Here is a 19,408-nt window from a genome sequence, read left to right on the forward strand (position 1 = left end):
GAGGGTTAATTATGTACGGGGAGTCGGGGTTGGGGGGGGGGGGGGGGAGAGATGGTTGTTGCATTTGATTGTGTTGATTTGGGAGACATTGTCAATGAAAGTGTTGGATGACTTTGCTGAACAAATAGGATACACTGGGACTCAACATACTTTAGAACCGGTGGTTTACATAAATTTAAACATATACAATTTGAAACAGAATTATGGTAGTTAGTGGATGGTCAGTGACTTAAATTGACCTACATTTAGAAGTTGAAAAAGAACATTCAAACCAAGAAAACACAAAGCATATGATGGATTGGGGATAAACCAGGGAGAAGATGGTGATGACAGTGAATACGAGTGTATGTAGTGCAGGTTGGACTAATTTAGGTCATTTTTCGGCGGACCCAATATTTGCAAAAAGTTTAGCCTAAGCCTAGCCCGACAATCATCAAATTGCATTTTGCAGTCTAATTGGGTTGGGGGCAGATTGGGACGGTTTTTGCAGCCTTTAATATAAATTCAATCACCCATGCAATTAGACAAATTTTAAAGTTCATCTGTTATAAAAACATTAAATTTGTAACTTCAAAATACATATTCTAAAGTCACAAAACATACAAAGTAACATTCATTCGGTGATTGTCTCTCAAATTTCAAAAAACATTCTCCAATATAAACTATAAATGCCAACTATTTGGGCTTTCGAGTTTGATGTATTACAACTTTATGAACTTCAAAACGTACAAAATAAAAAATAAGTATTACAAAAAAATCATATTTCACCAAATTATAAAAGGATATAAAGAATATAACTATACCACTTTTATGCAATTTCAATCATCAATTTCGTATACTATGCTTGAGCTTGTAGCCATAAGCTCTGCAAAAAGTAATCAGTAATTGTTAACATAAAAATATTGTATATGTGCTATCACTTTTAATGAAAAATAGAAAATTACTAAAAAAATATAATGAAATTAATGCAATAAAAAAATAGTGTACGTTCATGCATTTATACTTCTTGATCTCACCATTGCCTCTTCAATATTAATTGGTTGAAAACACAACCAACTTTGAGCACATATGAGGGTTTCTACAGTTTTTGGATCTAAAGAGCTCCTATAAGGATCAAGTAGTCGAGCACTTGTGCTAAATGCTTGCTTAGAAGCAATGATGGATACATGAGTAGCCAAAATATCCCTTGTTACTTGAGAAAGAATAAGATATCTTGAAAAGTTTGCCTTCCACCAATTTAAGATATCAAAAGCCTCATCCGTTTTCTCATGAGATTCACTTAAATATTGTAACAACTTTGATTTACGTTCCACATTCTCAATTTGTTCTAAGTGTTTGTCAAATCCCGACTTTATAAGCTTTATAACGTCTCCAAATTAATCAACTTCAGAATCTTGAATTGTTGGGGTAGGAGTATCACTCATAACCTGAAAAGTATGAGAATCATAAAGCTCCAAGTAAATGATAATAGAGGTCATTCAGTGCATGCTCAATATTTCTCTCCAAACTCAAAGTATTAGAACTCCCATCTCCATATATAAAATTCAAACAACAAGACATATACTTCATCTTATAATGGGGATCAAGTACGAACGCAACAAATAACAACTCATTCATATTTTCAATATTTGACCAATATTTGTCAAACTTTTCTTTTATTCTTACTCCTTACTTTTGACCAAATTTGCAATATTAGCATAAATGCTCACGAATTCATGAAAGATGCGTTTGATGTGATATATGAACTCCTTGACATCTTCAAAGTGATAGAGTAAAACAATTTTAAGAATTTCACAAAATGCCAAGCATCCGTCCAATCTTCAGAACTAGGAGGACCAATTTTTTTTTTTTCCCGACCGCTCCACTTTTCATTATCAACAAAATCTTCAACTTCATCATAGCTATCAAATAGCATACACATTATCCTCCCTCTCTAATAAGCCCATTCAAATTTTTCAGCATGCTCCAACATTAGGTATGTTGAGTTCCACATCGTATCGATGTCAAGACTCACAAGATGTTTCGGTTCAATTTCTTTCCAATCAACACATTTTTTGAAAATTCGGAGCCCGAAAGGAGAAGACCCCACATATTTGATTGCATCCCGAATCCTCATAATGCATTTACTTTGTTCATTCACACCATCTTTCACAATAAAATTCACAATATGTGCACAATACATCACATTAAGAATCTATTACAAGAATAGATCCTTTTCATTTGCTATTTCTTTTCAAGTAATCAATAGTAAGATCATTCAATGAGGCATTATCAATTTCATGAGTTAAAATGTCTTCGATATTCCATTGCACCAAGCACACCTCTATGACTCTTCCTATGGTGGCTCCTTTGTGATTCTCAACTCTAATAACTCTCCTATCTAAACAGATTATATTGTTCAGATATATATCTATATTAACTAGTTGCAATTAATTAAATACAATTGGTTAATTAGTTGTCTTAATATCATTTTAGTTACTGAACAATTAATAAGCAATAAATTGATACAATTATTTTCTATCTTTTTCTTTAATTGCTAGACTAACTAAATTAGTATATTTGTTTGTAGTTAATGATTAGTTAATTGTCAATTTTATGTTATTGTTAATCAATTAAAATGCGAATCTAACTTTGAATAACTAGCACCAGAAAAATTATAATATCAAACTACGGTTAATTTTGTAGTTTAATAACAAATAATCATAATAAATAGTTATTAACCACGGCCACGCAACAGTTGTTAACTGTGGTTTTTGCAAAGGTGGCTAAAACATTTGCCCACATAGGAAATAATATTTTCATGGTGAAAAAATTAGTTTTTGCATCGATTTTATTTAACTATAGTTAATAATAATTATTTACCATAATTTTTAGCCGTAGCCGTTAATATTGTTCTCAAGTAATTCTTATTCTAGTGAGCTGACATAGTTAAATCGATGAACTAACTTGTAATTTCATGACTGATTGTATGTTCAGATAATATTTATAAATGATAAAATGTATTTACCAAGTAGCTTAATTATCTATTTATTAGATAGCCTTTAATTAATCTGTTATTTCTAATGATTTGCTTTGATTTAATTTAATTGATCAATTTTGTCTTAAATCAATGATTATCCGGTTATTAGGTAAACTATATTGACTAACTGCAATTAACTAATTACACTTGATTTTTTTTAAACTTAATATTTAATTAAAATTGAATTAAGTGTTCGAATTTAATTTTTGTTGATACTTATAATTATGCTTTTCCATTAGAAAATAGTATTAAATGAACGAATTATGCGTCTATTTGGTAAGTATGCGAATATTTACTATTAATATATTTTTCGATGAGAAATTTAATAATATTTCTTACTGTGAATGCCATTTAAAGTTAGGGACAAAGATTATTTCGTTTCAATAAGTTTTTTCGTGTTCAATTTTAGTCCATTATGTTTACGCATTTTCAATCAGGTCCAGTAACTTGCAAGATTGCTTAAATTAGGACCACAAACGGATTTCTAGACATTTTTATCCTTGTGCAGATTTTAAAAGAGCTGTTTTAGTCCATTTACACTAAAATTCTAATTTTTCATCCATGCTCGCCAAAATGGTATCAGAGCTTAGATTTATTGAAGAAGTATATGATTATATTACATTTTGATATTATTTAACCACCAATGGAGGAAATTCTTTGAGAGAAAATGAAACCAATTACTCTGAAAATAGGGAATATTTTCAAATTTTATAAATACAAAAAAGAGAATTTCTCGCGAAAATTCTTGACACATAATTATAAAATATCGTATTTATACGATAATTCATAAAACGTAGCTAGTTCAAATGTATTACACAATAGTATCCTATTGTCATTATAATATGTCAGAAAATAAATTAATTGAACATGTCATCTTTGTTATTGATACACTTGTAAATGCTATACATATAATTAGGTTTATTTGTTATTTAAATACAATATTATATGAAAGTGTATATTTATGTTGATTATCATCTACCATATTTCAAAATGTTGGATTTCAACATCTAATAAAAAATCCGACAATTAGATATTATAATCATCTTGACACTAATGTTATTACGTTGAAGTTCAACTTGTATCAAACTAATAAATCTATAATTATCGTATGACAAAATAGTACGGTATTAATTAGATACATGCGAGAAATTTTGTTATTAAATTAGTGAGGAATTAATATAATTGGTTTTATAATAAGGGTTATGATCCGGGTCGAAATCTATGCGACCTCCTTGGTCCTTCAAGTGGTTCGAGATCGCTATCTCTCCCAAACTAGTGATTGGGCTCGGAGAAAAGAATCAAATCATTAGGCTTGCTGGGGTGGGGTCGCGATCTGACCCGGTAAAAAAGGTGCGGTTCCTGCTGGCAAACTTGTAGTTTTGTGCTTTCTTGAGGGCAAAATTGTCTTTTCACGTTAAATTACTGTTTACCCATATCAGGTTATTTATACTTTGTCTTTTTTGAACTATTATTGATGTAATATTTACCCTCTAGACTAATAAATGTAATGCTTACCACAGTTGATTTGACAAAATTGCTCCTCATATTTTGAATAATTATATTGTTCTCAATATATTTTAGTATTTTGCATATTAAATAATCACCAAATTATTTTCTAACTAAATAGAATTTCTAATAAGTACTTAAAGTTTTTCTGTATATTTATTTTATAATTTGAACTATTTTTACAGACTCAATAAAGGTAAGTAATGAATGAATACAATACATAAAAAACTTTCATGTAAAAGATTTTATTAATCTAATAATAAAATTAAATTGTTAATTGTTTAATTTTTTGTATAAAAATGAGTAATTACATATTCAGTTTTCAAATATATTTTCATAAAAATTACGATGAAATATATTTATTCATTTTTTTCCTAAAAGTGTTTATCTGGTGGTTAAACATATTTATTGTCGATTTCTTTAATTTCAAAAGTATATATGTGTTGTTGGGATATCATGTTTGTTGTATATCTATTATATATATTAACTTATTACTCCACTTTTAATTTAAATTCTCTACTTATTAAAAATTCTTTTTTAGTTATAAAATAATTTGGTGATGATTTAATATTTAAAATACTAAAATATATTGAGAAATTATTTAAGACATTAAAGGCATTAATTTTGTCCGATGAGAAAAGTGTTACATTCGTTAGTTCAGCGAATAAATATTATATCGAGAATAGTTTAGAGAGACAAAGTGTATTTGATCTTTAAATTAATGTATAAATAGAAGTAAATGAATTAAGTTTTTATTAAAACTCAAACTTATTAATTTTCACGCAAGAAATTTAACATTAATGAAACTAAAACCTAATCGGATTCCAAGTAAGAAATCATGGTCACCCGTGTGAACAAATTCCATTGCAAATATGATTCCGAACTAAAATTTTCCATATATAAATTGAATCCACCAATTAAAATTAGGAAAACTATTATTCTTTCTTAAAAAACAACCCATAAATCCAAAAATAATAAATGGTAAGTTTTTAAGAACTCTAACTGTACCCAAATTCGAATTCTCCTACGATGTCCCACAATCTCTCTGTCTCTATATATATTCCATGACATTCTATTCATTCAATTTTCATTCATCGTCCAATTTAGGAAAATAGTTAGATAAACGTGTTCTTATGCATGGCGACTGATACTAATGCTTCTTGTTCCACTGGCAGTACTCTATCTGATTCTGCAAAATTAAAAGCTCATGCAGCAGAGGAGAAAGAGAGCCAATCTTCCGTTTCTTCCACACCCAATACTACTACCCTTCATCGACATATCATGATCTTTGGTGCTTCCATCAAGAAAGACGTCATCGACATTTGTACTGGAAAAGAGGGTGCGTGGGAAGAAGATGACTTCTACCTTGTGAAGACAACTTCAGTAGTGCAGGCTAATGACGACAATGATCATGGCGGCGAAAGAAAGACCCCTCATCAATACATCGACTTCTTTACTTCAGATAATTCAGACGAGACCGAAGCCAATCAAGAACCAGGGCCTGAGATCAAGAAAACGAAGACTGCAATGGTCGGCCCTGACCCCGACCCAGGATATTCTCCTTTGCTTGATCTTGAACTAAGCATCGGGCGTGGCAATTGGGAACAACCAGCTGCACCGGCGGAGGATCTTTGGACAATCAAGAAAGTATTGAAGAAAAGCGACATTGATAGTTCCTCCAGGCTTCTACTGGGGAAGGTGTTTGTTCAGGAGCATATTTTACCTCATGTTATGGGTAATTGGTTGGCCCTGAACGATGGCGGGGGATTCGAGGTTAACATTCGGGATGTGGATACAGGATCGGAGCATATGCTGGTTCTCAAATTATGGAGAAGTAGTAACAGTTTTGTATTAACGAAGAACTGGATGTCTGAGTTTGTGAAGAGGAGGGAATTGGAGGAGAACGATGAAATCGGGTTCCGATGGGATGACCAAAATTCCCGACTTGAGTTTACATTACTTAGAAAGAACTGATTTGATCTGATCTGATCTGATTGATGTGAATGATGATGAAGACAACAACAACCTTCTAATTCAATTGCTTTGTTTGTAAGTAGGTTGTGAATTAGGATTTTTGGGTTGTAATAAGATTGCAACTCAACTCCCATAAAAAATATATGTGTGAATTCTGATGTTGTTTTATTATTAGTACTATATTTGTTGTTTCTTCTTCTTTGACGAAGTGCTTTCTCTATATATATATATATTGTAATTATATCCTAAGTTCCATTATAAATTTTGGATTCAAGATGCAAGCATTGCTAATGTTGCAAAAAAGGAGAAGGTTAATAGGAGGTAAAAGAATATATATTAAAATTATTACTACTATATGGGTTAAATGACTAATATTTATTTTATCACAAGAATGAATTTTTACAACCTTTATACTGATATTGTAAAAGCTATCACGTACACTAGAGAGAATTGTTTCAATGGAATTGTACATACATTATCGTAAAAACAATTAATACATATATACTGACCTAGTAAAAGTTATTTGTCAGTCTTGTATTTGTGTTGTCAGCTAAAGAGAAAAATAGTATTTTTCATTTCGTAACTTAGAGATCTTTTAGGGCCCCTTAACTTCACGGACAGTTCAAAATTGCACGTAACTCCTTTGTTTCAGATTTGTCTTGTTTTGTTGGATGAAGCTTTCTACAGCTGATAAAGACTTGGTTGAACATTCCAACTGCTACATGTGTCTTGTGCGAGCAAGATCATCTGGAAACCCGCTCACACCTCTTCTTTGAATGCGCTTTCTCGCGTGGATGTCTGGCGCTGCTGCACTGGCATGCATCTGGATGTTCAATGGGCCACTAAACGACTTCGAAATCATCACCTGATCGCAGCTTCTTACTGGGCTGTATTAGCAGCTGTGGTATATCATATCTGGGGAGCACAGAACGAACTAAGATTCCAGCATAAGAGGATTACATCCGAGGACTTGGCGAAGCTTATAATTGAACAAGTTAGGTGTAGGGTTTTAGCTGAAAATTTGCCTTTACATCTACAATCATCCACCTTGTATAGACTACGGAAAATTCCGGGGACATAGTATAGGGGCCACTGACTGCTTGCTACTTTTATTTTGTACACTATCTGTTCTATCAATGCAGCTTACATTTACCCAGAAAAAAACTTTTGAGGATCTTTAGTGTTCATAATTAACGTTATTGTTGACAATTGAATTAGAATATTTATTCATGTGCGAAGTAAATAAAATTCTATCAGACAACACAAGAAACTTTGTAGCCCTTAAACCTATGTATAGAGGTGGGTACATACACTAGGTCTTCAGTCACAAGAAAGAAACAGGGGAAGAATTTAGTTAAGAGGAAAATCAAAATTCTGTCAAAAACAATTTACATAAAATCATTACAACCGCAGAATAGTTCGAAGGGTGTCGGAAAGGTTTTGAATGGTTTGTTGCTCCTGTGCTGCTTGCATTTCCTGAAGTGGCATCTCTTCATAACACCTGTGACCAATATCAGATGAACGAGCGTGACAAACGTCAAGTTATCATCACATCACAACGAACGAGCATGACTAATGTCAAGTTATCATCACATCAGAACGACATAGCATTTTCTGCTAACTGTACATAGACAAGGTTGAAAGGAAGAAATTCATACATTTTGTGGTACGCTAATGCCTGAGCAAGATTCATTAGAGTTGGACTTGAACTAAGCCTCTGACATACGCTGGGCGGAAGGGGTACCTGTAATTAAGTCAAAGCTATTACGTAAATGCAGAGAATGAACTCATCATGATAGAAATCGGAACCAAAAAGATTTCATAGGACTAGGAAGCCAAAGAGGACCTCATTCTGTCTGCTTCTACCCTTTTTGGGCTGAGCATCACCAGAAAAGAGCTCCTGCATTGCTTCTACAGCTATGTTTCCACCATTATCCTGCTGCCATCCACCAAGCACATTATCGGACAAAAGTGCAATGGGGGATATGTCAGTTGCCCTTAAGAATGGAATTGGCACTGTATTACCAGCGCTGTATATGGACCAGAGCTGTTCCAGGTTGTACCAACCAATATAAGCATATGTTAACAAACATAAAAGCAATTTACTGTCACCAAAAGGAAAAGAAGAAGGACTTAAGTTACACAGAAAATCGACTTGGAAGATCAGAGCTACCTTGTCTAGTGCTTTCTTACTGACAGTCTCACTAGTAACTGAAGCATCGGTCAAGCTAGGACCTTGGGGAGTACTAATTCCATGGAGGTTTGGATGGGGTGAAGGCAATCCTGCAGCCACGGTTCTTGCACTGGCAGGACTATCCAGCCTGACAAGTTATTTGTGCATGAGTTAGTGAGCACCAAAAATTACGGGACGAAGTTTGCGTGCACAACTGAAGGAAATTCGTTAGTTTATATCAAAATTGAAACACAATGCTCTATGCTTGTAGCCAAACTTAACAGCTTCCAGATTTGAATCTATTTTTTCTGCAACCTCTTTAGTGCAGAGATGAAAGTTTAACCAGGTAAGCACCAGAAGAGATTAACATGTAAGGGTCAATTGAAATGCAACCATTAATTTTTGACATTGGAAGCGAAAGCAAAAAGGGTAGAATGATCTTATAAAGGAGTGCATGTAAACCTGCAAAAATATAGCAGTTTTATGTTCAAATTACAAGGAAAATATCTGGAGTTACAGAGATGTACCAAGAGTCTAAAGCCTTATCACCAATCCTACTGACAGAAATACTTCCAAGACGTCTAGTAGCAGAAAAGGATTCTTCAGCTCTTGTAGATGTTGGAGTAGCTGTTCTACCAATCTCAACTTTATCATGAACTATTACAGTTCCAAAATCACCTGATCAAAACACTTCGCTCAGTGCACCAGCAAATCACACATTCATGTCCTATCGTAATAACTGAATACATATGTATATGCATATATATTAATAGCCACACGCACAAATACACACACACACACACAGAGGGAGGGAGAAGGAGATTTACAAAAACAGAGGCAAGAAACAATTAGGTCAAAGTGCAGTGTTTCCATGTAGGCCATATTTTTCGAACTAGAATGTCTCATGAAATCATGCCAACTTCGAGAAACACTGAACTTACCCTTTGTTTCCAAATCACTAAAAATAAATTAAGCTCATGAGCAAAGCTGTGTGCATAGCTTTTTTTCTTTTTCTTCAGGTATGTGCATAGTTATCAAACCCAGCTTAGGAATAGACTGCTGTGCCTAATTGAATCGGCAACATTGAGCTGGTTTACAATACCATACTAGTTATTTTAACAAATGCAAAAAAGGAAAAAAAAATGTTTGATTCACTAGGATGAGGAGCTACTCGAATAGAACCAATTTCATATTTGGGGTTATTGAATAATGCAGCTGTAACTTCAACCAAATTGTTTTTCACAACATTCCAAGTAATTCAACCTTTCTTATTCAGACCTAATCATACTCGACACAACCCAGTAATCTGTTTAGAGTGATCATGTGTCTGTAATTGTGAGCTTCACTTGTTTATGCCTTGATGTAGTAGTCTATAGTGAAGTGGAAATATATCAGAGACCTTTCTATAAGATCACCAAAACTTTTGATAGCAAATGTTAGGAACGCTTACCTTCTATGGCAGTTTGTACTCCATCAGGTGGAACCTGATTCTCCTGTGTGAGAACAGGAAGTACACCATCCTGTGGTCTAGATGGAACAGTACTGACGATGGCTTCATTTGATATTGGACCTCCCAGCGGCTGCACGATCCAAAACGACAAACATGATAGTTAGAGAAACTTGCATGTGTGTGTAAAGAGAAATAGAAGGATGTTTGCCCTCCTACTCTTCATACGCGACGTTGACTAAATCAAACAGAAAGTTAGTTCTACCCCTTCTCTTGGCAGTGTCGCATCCGGTGCAATGTCCTGTGTATGAGAAGCCATTGATGCCCTCATTTGCTTTGCCTTCTCGATCTTGGGAAGCATTGTTGACGCTCCACTTCTACATTTTTCAATGAATTTGTGCTACACATGAGCAGAAAGCAACTAATAGACATCAGAATTGGAGTAATGAGACCAATGTAGCATGGTAAGAGTATACAAAAGCTTATGTATGCAGTCCATCTCTCAAGGCTTAGCCAATTGGCCTTTCCAATTCAAACATTCTTTCACAATGTTCACTGCGGTGAGAAACTTTCAGCTATGCATCCATGGTTGAATATAAAACTGCATTCAAACATAAAACAGAGAAGACCTACAAATATCTCAACTTAAGCATGAAATGTTCCATAGGGATATGCACAATAGTTTTCTTACTTCTATGACAGGAGTCATACCATTGAGAAGTAACATGCTACTCTGTACGAAGAAAACCGCTTTTTGAATCAAACGACAACATTCATAGTTGTGCAGGATATTATATAAAGTACTAGAAAATAAATAGTAATCAACAGATTCATGAAAAATAAAAAAGCTTTTCACTTGATGAGTTGGTTCAATGTGAAAATCCTAATAAGAACATACTCTTGAAGTGAATAGTTACAGTAAAAACGTCTAAACATGCACTATGAGCAACATTAATGAATTATAAATACCTTTAGCATTTCGGCTGCTGTAGGCCGAAGCCGTGGGTCCTTTGTCAGGCATTTAGCAACAAAGTCATGGAACACAAGAGACCTGTAACAATAAATAATCAAATCTAGTATACCTGAAAAAATTAATGCATTACAGACACTACTAGACCCAAGCACGAAAACTCATTTAAATATCTGAACATATACACAAGATCCAATACAAAATGAATGCTGATTGATTAATGTTTTGATGTTGATTCCCAGAAAGTGAAAAAATTAGCTGGTCGTAAAATATGGATAAGCAACCAGTTACCACGAAATTTGGAGCCTAACAGCCATGTCATTTGCACTTGTTTTCTATTACCAAAATTATCCAGAAACAAAAATATACAGGGTAAGAGTATGAGAATATGGTCCTCAACTGCAAAGTTCTGTCTGGTAGTTCAAAACCCTAATTTTTAACATGAAGACATGCAGAATCGGGATTTGAAATTCAAATATATTTCCTTTACTAAATTGAATGATCATACTTCTTTTTTATGGTCACATCCCATCCCCTAACGCGGTTTTTTCTTCAACAAGTACCCTACGAATTAGCTTAATGATTTCGCCCAACTAACTCCCACCCACTATGTTAAAGGTGAAGAGTGCAAAGATAAACTTCCCCGTTCCACCTGTTCTCTCATGCAAAATTCTGTTTAACTCAAGCCTGATGTTGGTTTGCTGTATTACAAGTTGAAACAAAAGTGCCTTTCATGGAACCATTAATCTAACTGTGTAACTTTGAGCATTAACCTGAATCCTTTGGCTAATTACAAGGTTCTTATTGTGACATTATTGTACATTCACATCCAGAAAACCACTTAATGTAGCAAAGCACAAGCTAGCAGATAGAACTGCTGAAATCACCAGCATCCAGAAGAAAGAAAAATAGTATTAAAATGGTGATAAACAGGGTAGAAGCTCGATATGCACTGGCAATGACTTAATTTATTATGAATTCCAGTTGTAACCAGTGGATACAGACCTCAAGAAAAAAAAAGGACCATGAATTAAGGATATGGCTTTTAAAGCATGTCATACAAAAATCTAAAAGATTCTACAGTTTCGCAGGAGTGAAGGACAGCAAAACCAATAAATCTCGTTAAGGCATCATTGGTGACGATAAGACTCTGAATGAAATATGTATAAAGAAATGTCAGCACTTCATCACATTCAGAAAAATGACTAAATCCAAAAGAAAGTTTGAAAGACAAACCATTTCTCTTTATCCTCAAGCATTGGAGCAGGTTCAATGGAAATCATAAACAGTACCTGAAACAAGTTTTGAATTTGTTAAGCACCCAAATGTAATACATCAATACCATAAACAAAGAGGGGCAAACAGTACAAGCTAGATCCTGTAAGTAAACTAATTGCAAATGCTATAAATTTGTTGTCACCCGCACTTATTGGATTACTTTTGCAACAGCCGCAATAGAACTCGAGCAGACAAGCTTTGTGCAACAAAATTACACTTGTCCCAATTTACCCTAATATGAATAATCATGTGAAGTATGACAACATAAGGACAAACCAAACAGATGATACATGACAGTGAATAGATGCATCCATAATTTGCAATGCAGCCACTGCAACCAGCTCTAATAAGTGCTCAAAGTATGAACTCAGGCGCATTTATACAACCAGTGCAGGGTGCTACATCATTCTAAATCCTGAAGTGTGGCTTCTTGTTTAGGCAACACCATTGAATAGATTCAAAGTGAGATCAAAGTCGTATATTAAAGTCCATGGACTTACTCTCATTGGATGAACAGTTGCTCTTGGAGGAACTCCCTGGAAAAACCATGTTCAAACAGCCAACAAATTAGCATCATTAATGACAGTGAAATCATGCAATAGCTACTAGGATTAACAATTAATCCACGAGAACAAGAGATGAAGGCAGCCCTGAAGCTAGACGAAATTGATGAGGTATACCTCAGCCATTTCAATTGCAGACACCCCAAGAGCCCACACATCTACCTGGGCAGAAAATTATAGCCGATATTTTCAGATGCAAAAGTACAGCGTTCCATTTCAAAAATGCAAACTCATTTTGAAAAAGAATGATGTGCCAGGGACTCGCCTCACACACACCTCACAAGCACAAAACAGACAATTTACCTTTCCATCATAACGGCTTTCTTGAATAACTTCAGGAGCCATCCAATGTGGTGTACCGATAAACTGAAAAACCATCAACGACAACTTCACTGATGAAAAGGACTAGAAAAGTAAATAAGCAGCAGAGGCTGGTATACATAAACATAAACATAAACATGTCAAATACAAGAAATTAATTTGGTATAGCCTTTGTCTCAGATAGATCTCTTACTAAAAAAATTATGTCAAAGAAATAGAATGGAGTTGACTTTTCTCCATAAACCAACTGTAAAGATCCCTTCACTAATATCAACAATCACCCTTTTTGTATATTTCATTTCTATCGTTCCTCTTTTTTTCCTATGGGTCTTAAGATCTCAAAATTGAAATGACTTAAACACTCTTAAACATTCTTGGAAATTCACCTGCTCAAGCCTCAAAATCCAGCTCCTGATTAAAAGGATAAACTTATGATGTCGCACCATCCCTAACAGGATCAACTAGAAAATGTGCAATACCTTCTTAAAATGATCAGTAAATCCAACCTAGTAGGAAACAAAGTAATCAAAAACTCTTGTGTTCTTTAACCCAGTCCATGCTATCTATTGCTAGAAGCAGCACTGTAATTTGTTGGAACATGAGCGCTCATGAAATAAACCAGAAGAGACTCAGGGAGTGTCAGAGTTCAAGAAAATAAGCTTCGCATTCCACAGGCTTACATATTCAGCAAGGAGAAACGATTATAACCGGAATAACTTAAACAATCATGATATGGCAAATTAAAATGATAAGCTGGTGTACCGTGTTACGCTTGGACATTGTTCTTGTCAACTGTGCAGCCACCCCAAAATCACCTGTAGATATTGTTTATTTTAGTTCCTGTAGTACAGATAAAAATTCTATGACAGCCATATAGTTTTACATCCTGACTGTATTCCATGAGCAACACAATTGACAAATTGGTCAATTACCTAGCCCAACAAACAAGGATCTGCATAGTTTTTAGGCGAATTGGAAAGAGGAAGGTTGGACCAGAACTTATGAAGTGGTCATCTTAAGACTTACCCAACTTGACCTCTCCTTGCTCAGTCAGCAAGATATTACCACCTTTAATATCTCTATGTACCTTGAAAATTGAATGCAAGTAGGAAAGACCCTGCATGAACAGATGTGTTCTCAGAAATAACACATAAGAAGCAGCCTGGCATGTCCCAACATAATGACAACCTTTTTGTACAAATCACAATTATCTAATCTTCTTGCAGATAAGGGGAAAAAAGATTTTCACATCTACCTGTTGCACTGCAAATGGGCAATACAACGAAGACCAGACATTACTTAGAGGAACTAAACTTGGAAATATATTCGATTATGACATAATATATAGATTCTCAACAAAGTATTATCTATAAAAGAAATAAAGCACTCAAATTTTATTTCCAGATAAAATCTAAATGTTAATGCAGGCTGGCCACTGGTATTATAGTAAAATAAATAGGCTGGTCAAAGATTTTATTAAATAACAAAGTTGATTATTATGAGGTACCTTCAACGCTTCTCTACAAATATATGCTATTTGATACTCCTCAAGAGGCTCGTCAGTAACATTCATCAAGTCCGCAACACTTCCACCTCCACAGTACTCCATCACTATCTGCCAACAAATTCAAAATTTCAAGACTTCAGGCAACTTAATATAAAACAGTTACAATCAGATACAAGCATCAGACAGAGCTCTGTAAGGCAAGAAAAAGAACACCAAAAGATAGACATGAACAGTATAAAAAACAAGTATAAAGGCTGATTCTCTTTGTACCCATAAAAATTCTTCTCCTTGGTAACTACCAAGATAGCGAACAACATTAGGATGACTGCACTGCTGCAACATCTCAATTTCACCACGAATTTCTTCATAACCTTCCTCCTGGAGACACATATAGCATTCCATAATCTGAATGCTGAATACTTAATCAAAAGAATATCAGATTGAGTAACACGTCATAATCGTACCCCTTCAGATAATGATATTACTTTGACCGCAACTAATTCTGAAGTCCTCATATCTCGAGCTTTGTAGACTGCCCCATATGAACCCTTCCCTGTTTAATAAACCATCCGCTTTCAATCACATTAAGTTCACTTGTGAATTTATTGCAATATAAAATAAAAGAATAACCAATAAATCTCACAGAACATTCATATTCCTTCTTTGCTGGATTTAACAGTTCAGGAATTCAATTAAAATCTTGTAAATCTCAAAGATCTTCAAAGAGGAACTATGGGAAGTTTATTTCTTGGAAGCCTTATTTGCAATGAGAAAGTTGGCCATTGACATAATAACACCTCAAACTGGGTTCAAAGCTACAAGACATTCCATTGTTATAAATCACATAATATCGTTATTGTGAGCTTAGAGTTGTCAGTCATGACAAAGTACATCTAAAAGGGAGTAGCTTGCCTACCAAGTAGCTGAAACAGTTCACACATGTAGAAAGAGTTCACACTCGTTTCCTATATACTCGTGGGTGTATGTCTACTTGTTCCAATTGTTTTCATTCTTTTTCCAGATGTAATAGAGGTTAGCTAATGTATTTGCAAGCAAGGCCCCTTAATTCTGTGCTTCTGGTATTGAATGAGACTGTTCAGTGAAGCCAACGTCTCGTGCCCTCCACTCCAAGAAACAAAAAGCCGCGGATTGTTTCATGCACGATGCATCAGTAAATTACCTTAATTTGAATACATAATTAAAATAGACCAACAAAATACAGAAAAGATAACGCTTTTTTGTCATTAATTACTGACTAACTACAATATTTACAGAACTTAAAAGCAAATCGTCTTTCTCAAAATCAGGAACACAACACAAAGCATTTATCCCTAAAGGTACCTTCAGTAAGGCTAATTTTTTTTAAAATCTAAATCCAACTTCATTAGGCCTAAAGTTCTAACATTCAGTCACTAACCTTCCACAAAGAATACATAATTCAGCTAATCGATTCAGATTTCCATATCTAGATGATGGGAAAACATTTTCCGACCAATGACACAACCATAAATGAAAAGAGATTTAAACAAGCATTTGAAAGCTCAAAACTTGAATCTTTACCGAGCTCATGGAGCAACTCATACTTGGTAGAAGGATCCTCTCTGGTCATACACTCAGGTATAGAGCTGGAAGACACTTTCCCACTACCCTGCTGCCTCAATTGCGTGATTCCACCGCTCCCGTCGCCACCGCCACTCCCACCACCCTCCCACTACCCTGCTGCCTCAATTGCGTGATTCCACCGCCCCCCCCCCCCCCGCCACTCCCACCACCAGCACCACTGCTTTTCTTCTTCCTCCCTTGCCCAACTTCACCCACCTTCTGCATACTCTCCACCGCCCTCCTCATCGTCCCCCCTCCTCCACCACCACCACCTCTCCTCACCATCGTCCCCATCCCCTCCTCCTCCTCATCCTCATCCTCCTCGTCGTCATCATATTCTTTCTCCCTCACAACAAACGTCGAAAAGTCTCCCGCATACTCCTCCTCCTCCTCATTCCCAATTTTGCTCCTAGGGCTTCTCCTCTCCCAAAACTGACTCCCAGCCGTACTCCGCGGCTTGGTATACGAAGAAGACACACCGGCATTCTTCTCCGAGTAATTTGATCTCCTCCGATCGGTTTTTACAATCATTGTTCCGGAGATAGACGCAGTGCCGGTGCCATCGTCGTCAAAGTCCGCGCCGTCGTCTCCTCCGCCGCCGAAGTCCTTGGGGAGGCGCTTCAATAAAGGAGGGAGGGATTCCTCCTCGTCTTCATCGACGCCGTCCTTGTACACCATTGTGGCGTATATGTCCGAGGATTCCGGGTCGGGTCGGGATTCTCTGGACGGCCCACCATCCTTGTCGTGAACCACGAATGTGGAATACAAATCCGAATTCTTGGGGGGCTTCCGCGCTCGCCGGGACCTCGGCGACAACTCCATCTTTGTTACTATGATCTGTAAATCCCTCTCCCTCTCCCTCTCTCCCTTCTGTCTGTATACGATGAGTGAGCTTGAAAGTGGGAAAAGCTTACTTCAGTTCTTCCAATCCCGTATAACGCCTTTGTCTAAACTCGTGCTCCTTAAATCAATATTATTCCTCTCAAAAAAAAAAAAAGAAATCAGTATTATTCCTCCAATCGCGACTTCTCAATAGCGTACAACTATTTTCTTGCGTGTCCAAAAATAAAAGAAGTATTTATTTCTTTACATTTTCAGTTTACTAACTTTCTTCCAATTCCAATAATTATATACATTCTCAGTTTATCGACCAAGTTAACCTTAAATCCTTGTTATTATCTGTGTTGTCCAAATATGTCACCCCTTTGCCCCTGTTTTCTTTACACACTAACTATGAAATCACTAACTTTGTTAGACCTCGAATTTTTCGTTCATGTCTGCATGCATGTAAACAGAATAGGACGATTTGTGACAGCAGCATTAACAAATGTACGAGTGGCATTAGAGTAGTTGGTATTTGTTTTTAGCCTCGGAAACGTTTCCAAGAGTCTGCTGATCATATTACTGGCCCCCCACATCTGATGTGCATTTTTGAGCGCCCAACAATCTAGTTGGACATGCGGAGATACTCTTGGTACAGGAAATGTAACCGACCAGTTCTTGTGAAGATCAAATTAATACATTTGATGTTATCCTTGTAAGTAAACTCCCCTGGCAAGAAACAAGTCAGCCAACATTTGACTCCTGTCAATGGCACCTCTCCTCACCTGTTCTAGCAGCCAACTGTAATAATCTGCGTTTCGCATAAGCCTTTCAGCCTCCAGGTATAGATGATAGACGAACAATTCTGAAGCTTGTCCCAACAAGTGCAATCCAATGGCAACTTGGCTTATATGTCCTTCATCATTCCCGGACCAAAACCCCCACAACACAAACCCTCCTATCTCCAAGATAGGCTGATTCGAGACCATCAGGTAGTGTGGAATGTGGCAGGGCTTCCTGACGTGGCCCAAACGGCGGGGATACTGTATGCTAGCCATGCAAACAAGGCTACCCATTTGTATGCCGTCCAAGAAAATATCGACTCGGAAAGTGAAATGGTAATGATTTCCAGGCAGATGGATTGAAGGATTTTGGGTTTGGTTGTGAAGTAGTGTTCATTGCGGTAGCTGCTTGAAAATACCACCAGGCGGTAGCATAGGTCGACTGCTACCGTTGCAAAGACTGGAAGTGCAGGTAACCAAGTGGAGAAGAGCTTTCTGAGGATAAGTTGCAATCCAAGTACTGCATTCAAGATTGAACTAATTAGCCAGAACTCTTCCTCCCAGGATTTCACCATTTTCTTTGTCTAGTTTTAGGAGAGAAGGAAATGTTTGCCAAAAGGGAAATTCCTCCCAGGATTTCACCAAAAGTTCCGACAGAGGGTATTTGAGAGGCACGTACAAGACCAAATGTTGTGGCATAGATTTTATAACCAAGAACGGTTGTTGTCATTTCATTGTGAAGGTAGTATACCGACAGCATAACCGTTGTATGTGTTTCTTTTGTTGGATTATGTGGCCGGCTCATTCTGTATCTTAAATTATTTTTCTTGTTTCACAAGATTTGGAAATTTACAATAAAAACGAGCAGTTTCTTAATCAGAAGTTTGTGATCAACAACATTGGTTATCTGCTATAGGCATGTGTGTTGAGACATCCTCGCATCCTTCCTTAACACTACTAATGGTCCACCAGCTTTGTATAGACTACAGAGTGACACTGAACATAAAATCACTGTCAGAATCATTGAAATCAGGCTTAATACAGATGATTCTCAACTTCTGAAAGATGGTGCTCATATTCATCAGTCTCTCAGCCAATTGAACTAACATGATATGTATATATATATGTATATATATATATATATTCAACAACTGTAGTGTGATGGTTTCTGATACGATTTGCGATTTGATTGGTTCCCCATTGCACGAGATTTTGTCCGATTTGGCTTTGTAGGAGTGTTACGGGCTTGTCGTGAAAAGGCGCCTCCCTAACGAGAAGAGGTCTTGAGGCTTATAAGCGAGTCGAGCTCTTCTCTCTTCAACTAATATGAAACACTTGCCTACATCAATTTCAAATTACTAATTTCTAACCAAGTTCTTGTTCTAAGTACTGAGAGGTTCCTGGAAAAAGGAAGAAACATGCACAATGCAGCCAAGGAACAAGG

At 36.0% G+C, this 19,408-nt stretch overlaps 1 protein-coding gene across 1 annotated transcript; it reads right to left on the reverse strand.

The window, feature by feature from the left end:
• Window positions 7,699-17,302, reverse strand: LOC105160122 (serine/threonine-protein kinase STE20). Its single transcript, XM_011077389.2, has 19 exons — window positions 16,528-17,302; window positions 16,319-16,459; window positions 15,223-15,311; window positions 15,029-15,136; window positions 14,759-14,866; window positions 14,278-14,368; window positions 14,014-14,066; window positions 13,234-13,296; window positions 13,048-13,092; window positions 12,868-12,903; window positions 12,326-12,381; window positions 11,089-11,170; window positions 10,385-10,519; window positions 10,123-10,252; window positions 9,200-9,350; window positions 8,673-8,820; window positions 8,346-8,546; window positions 8,158-8,243; window positions 7,699-8,000 (listed from the first exon to the last, which is right to left on the reverse strand). Exons 1-19 carry the CDS (start codon window positions 17,180-17,182, stop codon window positions 7,901-7,903), a joined length of 2,478 nt encoding a protein of 825 aa, XP_011075691.1. The 5' UTR covers window positions 17,183-17,302; the 3' UTR covers window positions 7,699-7,900.

The sequence above is a fragment of the Sesamum indicum genome, linkage group LG4 (genome assembly GCF_000512975.1).
Source record: "Sesamum indicum cultivar Zhongzhi No. 13 linkage group LG4, S_indicum_v1.0, whole genome shotgun sequence".
NCBI lineage: Eukaryota > Viridiplantae > Streptophyta > Magnoliopsida > Lamiales > Pedaliaceae > Sesamum > Sesamum indicum.

Excerpts from the sequence above, each read along its gene's own strand:
- LOC105160122 (XM_011077389.2), bottom strand. The coding sequence starts at position 17,182 with ATGGAGTTGTCGCCGAGGTCCCGGCGAGCGCGGAAGCCCCCCAAGAAT. Across the intron at positions 13,093-13,233 it reads AAAGCCGTTATGATGGAAAG|GTAGATGTGTGGGCTCTTGG; the intron begins GTAAATTGTCTG and ends TTTTCTGCCCAG. Across the intron at positions 11,171-12,325 it reads CTTGAGGATAAAGAGAAATG|GTCTCTTGTGTTCCATGACT; the intron begins GTTTGTCTTTCA and ends TTATTGTTACAG.